Source organism: Suillus paluster (assembly GCF_016628075.1).
Source record: "Suillus paluster strain FC165 chromosome Unknown EDB91scaffold_710, whole genome shotgun sequence".
Taxonomy (NCBI): domain Eukaryota; kingdom Fungi; phylum Basidiomycota; class Agaricomycetes; order Boletales; family Suillaceae; genus Suillus; species Suillus paluster.
In genome coordinates this window covers 8,654-10,695 of record NW_024538270.1, presented here as the reverse complement: position 1 = coordinate 10,695, position 2,042 = coordinate 8,654, and the positions used below count along the sequence as shown (strand labels likewise).

At 48.5% G+C, this 2,042-nt stretch overlaps 2 protein-coding genes across 2 annotated transcripts; both read left to right on the top strand.

Moving 5' to 3' along the window:
* The first annotated feature begins 176 nt into the window (after positions 1-176).
* On the top strand, positions 177-1,601 carry EDB91DRAFT_1310220 (uncharacterized protein). Its single transcript, XM_041325090.1, has 7 exons — positions 177-281; positions 335-369; positions 506-589; positions 663-720; positions 785-864; positions 941-994; positions 1,049-1,601. Exons 1-7 carry the CDS (start codon positions 235-237, stop codon positions 1,228-1,230), a joined length of 540 nt encoding a protein of 179 aa, XP_041168289.1. The 5' UTR covers positions 177-234; the 3' UTR covers positions 1,231-1,601.
* Positions 1,374-1,601, top strand: EDB91DRAFT_1030965 (uncharacterized protein; the record flags this gene model as incomplete). Its single annotated transcript, XM_041312716.1, has 1 exon — positions 1,374-1,601. A coding segment is annotated over one exon (228 nt), but the record flags the coding sequence as incomplete, so codon positions are not given.
* Positions 1,602-2,042: the final 441 nt, after the last annotated feature.

Genomic DNA, 2,042 nt, shown 5'->3' with positions numbered 1-2,042 from the left:
AAGTGTGCACGACTGCTGGAATGTCCTCACCTTCAAGCTCAAGTGCTGCGATATCCATGACACGAGAGTGCTAGCGAGAAATGAGAAACGCCGTAGTACGTGAGCAAAACTCGGAACCAGCCGTTCGGCCGACGGCCGTGCAAAGGATTACATAAGATCCTTACCACCTTCAACACGTCGTCAACAATATTGAGTCCTTCGTCGACAACAGTACTTCTCGTCCGTTGACAGTCTATGACATATGTGGTAGAAGCCCGCACCCGTTGTCCTCGTCTATGCAAGTTAGCCATGTAAAACCATATCTTGCCATGCTGATCTGTTATTTCTATGACAGTCTCACTGATGGGAGCGGCGATATGCTTTGGCATGGTAAGCTTCATCCGTCCATCGTCAACGTTGTTGATTTTTGGCAGTGCAAGGAGCTGACGGTCGTGATGGTTTGGTGAATCCGTGATTGCTTCAATTCGTACATACACAACGAACATTACTCAATCGTGTTCTGCAGGGACTTATCCCAGAACCAAACTTGCACCAGTCAGTCCTGAAAGGCATCCTGTATTCCATCTCACTCGGGATAGAAATGCCTACGGTGAGTTGAGAGCACCGGTGAAACTGCTCAAGATTGTGAGTTCTCATGCTATCACAAATCTCACTTTCTACAGAATGCAATTCAAGAGCGGCGGCGCGATTTCAGATCACGCTGCAGTACCTTGATAACGTGTAACGTAATCTCATCCCATACCTCCCGCAACAGTACTATCAGCTCAGTCCTTGTCTCCGTCAGGCCCATACCAGCCATGTTCAGTATCGCCTTTGCAAAGTCGTCTCGGGATCTGCAAAAGTCAGAGATGGGAAAGGAACATGGTAGGACTTCCCTTACGCCGGGACCATGATGGCGTTGCATGAGTATGGGCTCGCAATAAACTGATTTCGAAGATAGTGGCGACAATCACGTTCTATGGTGTCACGGATTCACTATTGCAAATATGGCTAAGTATGCCCTCTTCACATCCATCCTCTCCATACAGCTCACCCCTTTCGAATGAAGGCAGATGGTTCTGGGAGGGAATGATGCTCGGAGGATATCTATATCACTTCTTACATACCGACACTTCCTGCTCTGATCAGAGCTCGACAGATGAAGAAGAAGATGCGTGTCACTCAAGCTCGTGGATTGGACAAGGCCAAACGGGCGCGGAAAGGTGCTTGCAAGCTCTAACTCCCTGTTAATATCTGCACAGCTATCCACAGGGACTTTGAACTTTCTTGTCACTGTCCGTAAACTCGTTCCTCCGAAGGTCGAGTTCACTAGTCTTTTTGGAGAAGAAACCACATACGCAGCTGCGCTCCAAGCTTTGTAACGCAATATCTGGCTGCACATCGCTTGTCATGGCACGCGGGACCGTGAGCAGCCTTACAATCCACACTTCGCCATGATAGATAAGCGCTTGACACTGCTCGATATCATGGTGAACAATATTCTGCAAGCTGAGTTCGCATTCTTATCAGTGTGTCATACTGATGTGGGCGACAAGCAGACGCCCGACGGAGTCATCCACCTCGCAGCTTATCTGCAGTTTTCTGGGTTCAAAAGTGACATTAGGCACTCTGGGCCGATGAAGCTGAAGTCTACGAGATGACACGGGCGGCCGCAGCACTCGACACGGCTATGCGCGCCGTGAAGAAAAAAGTGAGAATCGGTTTCATTCGTTATTTAGTCCCATGTTGCATTGCAAGCTTTCATCTGGCACAGTCACGGTCTTGCACACCCGAGTTGGCGTCATCTACACTATCTGATCTGTTGCTTAATGTCAATCCTCGAGGCCTCACAATTGTGTGTGAGGTGGTGTATGACGAGTCACGGACGAGAGGAAACTAGTTTCCGACGCCAATCAGCATTTACATAATGTCGTAACGGGCAGCTTGGAGGTTGCAACATTGAATACTGGCAATCTCACAAAGATTTCGAGCTGGTGCTACTGACTCGCTCTTTATGAGAACAGAAGCATACATATCGATGATGTTGAAATCCGGTATAGGAC